This window comes from Engraulis encrasicolus, chromosome 8, assembly GCF_034702125.1.
Source record: "Engraulis encrasicolus isolate BLACKSEA-1 chromosome 8, IST_EnEncr_1.0, whole genome shotgun sequence".
NCBI lineage: Eukaryota > Metazoa > Chordata > Actinopteri > Clupeiformes > Engraulidae > Engraulis > Engraulis encrasicolus.
The window spans coordinates 52,081,224-52,083,723 of record NC_085864.1 but is presented as its reverse complement, the minus strand read 5'-3'; the positions used below and the strand labels follow the sequence as shown (position 1 = coordinate 52,083,723).

The window sequence follows — 2,500 nt, the reverse complement described above, 5'->3', positions numbered from 1 at the left end:
ACGCATCTAACTTGGTCTAATAAATAAATGTGATAATAACCCTCTCAATCACTTCTGAACACATGTAGGCATTTAATTTCATAAACCTTCATAAACCTCTTCTAACCACTCCTGACCAATTTGTTTTAACATGCTTTGTGCATTTCTGAAAATGTTCACGCTATTTTATTATTTGGGGGTATGGCATAGTCAGTGCAAGGCAGTTAGCCAGTTTAATTTGATGGCTTCTGCTAGGCCTACTGTCTTCGAAGGGTCATTTTTATCTGCTTTGTGCATTTTCCGACAATTTTCACACTCTTACTGTATTATTTTGGGGTATACCAAGCCAGTATAACACATTTTGTAGGTTTAAGATAGTCGAGTATAACAAGTTTGGCTACCTATTTTAAAGTTCTGCACAGGAGTAATTAAACACAGATTCTCATTTTCATCATAACGCCATCGGAAATCAAGACATGGTTTAACCTCCAGTTTATGATATGTACAAGCCACCTCTTTGGGCCAGGCGTAACAACATAACAATGTAAATGCGTGTGCTGCCGGGTCTGTGTGGAGACTATTGCTCCGACTACTGGAGACAGTGTCGATACACGCTCAGCCTGCTCACCGACCACAACAACGTCACCGCCGCCATGGAGGAGGACAAACGTATCTGACTTGGTCTAATTGGACAATACTCTCAACTACTTCTGACCACTTTAAGTCGGCACAGCGTTTCATCAGTGGAACACCATAATAATCATTAAAAACTACCCTAGTACTACCCTATTTTGACATGAAACGCAGGCTTTAGTAATGCACTATGACTTGGTCATTATCATTCTGGTAGCAGCAAATTTGTAACGGCATGTCTTAACAGTGGTATGCCTGCTGTCTTCAAGGTTTTTTTTTTTTTTTAACCTGCTTTGTGCGTGTCTGAAAATGTTCACCTTCTTTTGTTATTTGGGGTTATGGCATAGTCAGTGCAAGGCAGTTGACAGTAGTTTTTTGTGCATATTTGTCTGGACCTTCCAACTATGCTGCTATCCTTGCTAGGGTCAAGAGCGTGCATTGCATAACTCTTGTTGTCCTCACCAAGGTCTGGTTAAATATTTCATTGTTGTTAATGTTAGAGGCTCCCCTCTGCAGGTTCTTCAGTTTTCTGGTTTTGGTTTCTGCTCTCTGGTCATTACATAAAGACTCAAATTAATTGAGAGGGGATGGTAGAACCAGGGTAATCTAAGAGTGCTTTTCCAATATATAGCCTCGCGTTTTGCTGTCACTCTGCCTCCATGGAGAAAACAGTAAAGTTTCCCCATTGTCAGCCTAGCCACAACAACTTTTGGAATACTGTGCATCATTCACCATCCTGATTGCAAATGAGAAAATGACATTAGAATTTAGCTTTTACAAGACATTGAATTACACTTCTGTCGCCGGTGACGTCATCACGAGGCCACAAGCAGGCAAGGTAGGACAGGAGGTCGCATATTAAGAAGAGCCCTGACTGTTTCCCTCTGCAGGTTCTGTGATTTCCTGGTCCTGAAGGATCCTCAGTACTGCTATCCTAATGTGCTGAACACCTTAATTTCCCTTGAGATTAATACAATACTCTACTCTACTCTACTCTACTCTACTCTACTCTACTATACTCTACTCTACTCTACTCTCTACACTACTCTACTCTACTCTACTCTACACTACACTACACTACACTACTCTACTCTACTCTACTCTACTCTACTTTACCGTACTCTACTCTACTCTACTCTACTCTCTACTCTACTCTACTCTACTCTACTCTGCAGGTTCTGTGATTTCCTGGTGCTGAAGGATCCTCAGTATTGCTACCCGAACGTGTTGAACAGTGCGGAGCTGAACAACAACCTGGGCAGTCTGCAAGAGGACAAGGAGGGCTGTCTCCAGCTCTGCCTCCAAGAGGTGCCTACATTACATTGGTGTTGCCGGATGACCGATGATTATCATATTTGTAACATAATTTTGTCCTCTGTATGATCCAAAAGAGATGGCGTACAATAATTTCATTCAGTTTTCATTCAGTTGCCTTGAAAAGAATTTGCTTTGTGCACAATCATTTCCACCCAAAAAGCCGCCCTAAAAGCGATCAGTTTGAAGTTTTGGTACGATAGTTCAACATTTTCCATCTGGCAATACTGTTAAATTACACTTAGCTGCTGCTGTTATTCCAAAGTGACTTGCAGTTATTATCAGTACACAGTATTGGCTACAGTCTCTAGAGCAATTTTCTCAGTTTCGCTTCCAGACACTTGTGCCTCTACGTTTGAAATGTAGTCACATATCTGTGACTCTGGCTGTGGGTTACTGTGGATACAGGCTCCATGTTTTCTCTTGTCTGATGGTGTTCTATGTGCAATATGTGTCTGTAGTAGGTCCTATCTTCTTTAAGCGAGACTTGCTCAGAAATGCAAAATAAGGCCCTACCGTGGCCTAACGGTAGGGTACTCGTCTACTATGCGGCGGACCCGGGTTCGATTCCCGG

At 42.0% G+C, this 2,500-nt stretch overlaps 1 protein-coding gene across 1 annotated transcript in view; it reads left to right on the top strand.

Annotated features, from left to right (window-relative positions):
* Positions 1-2,500, top strand: part of si:ch211-136a13.1 (HHIP-like protein 1) — a 50,353-nt gene that overhangs the window by 24,430 nt on the left and 23,423 nt on the right. The window contains exon 5 of the mRNA XM_063204707.1: positions 1,788-1,920. Coding sequence (XP_063060777.1) covers positions 1,788-1,920 — 133 coding nt within the window. The remainder of the gene's footprint in view (positions 1-1,787; positions 1,921-2,500) is intronic.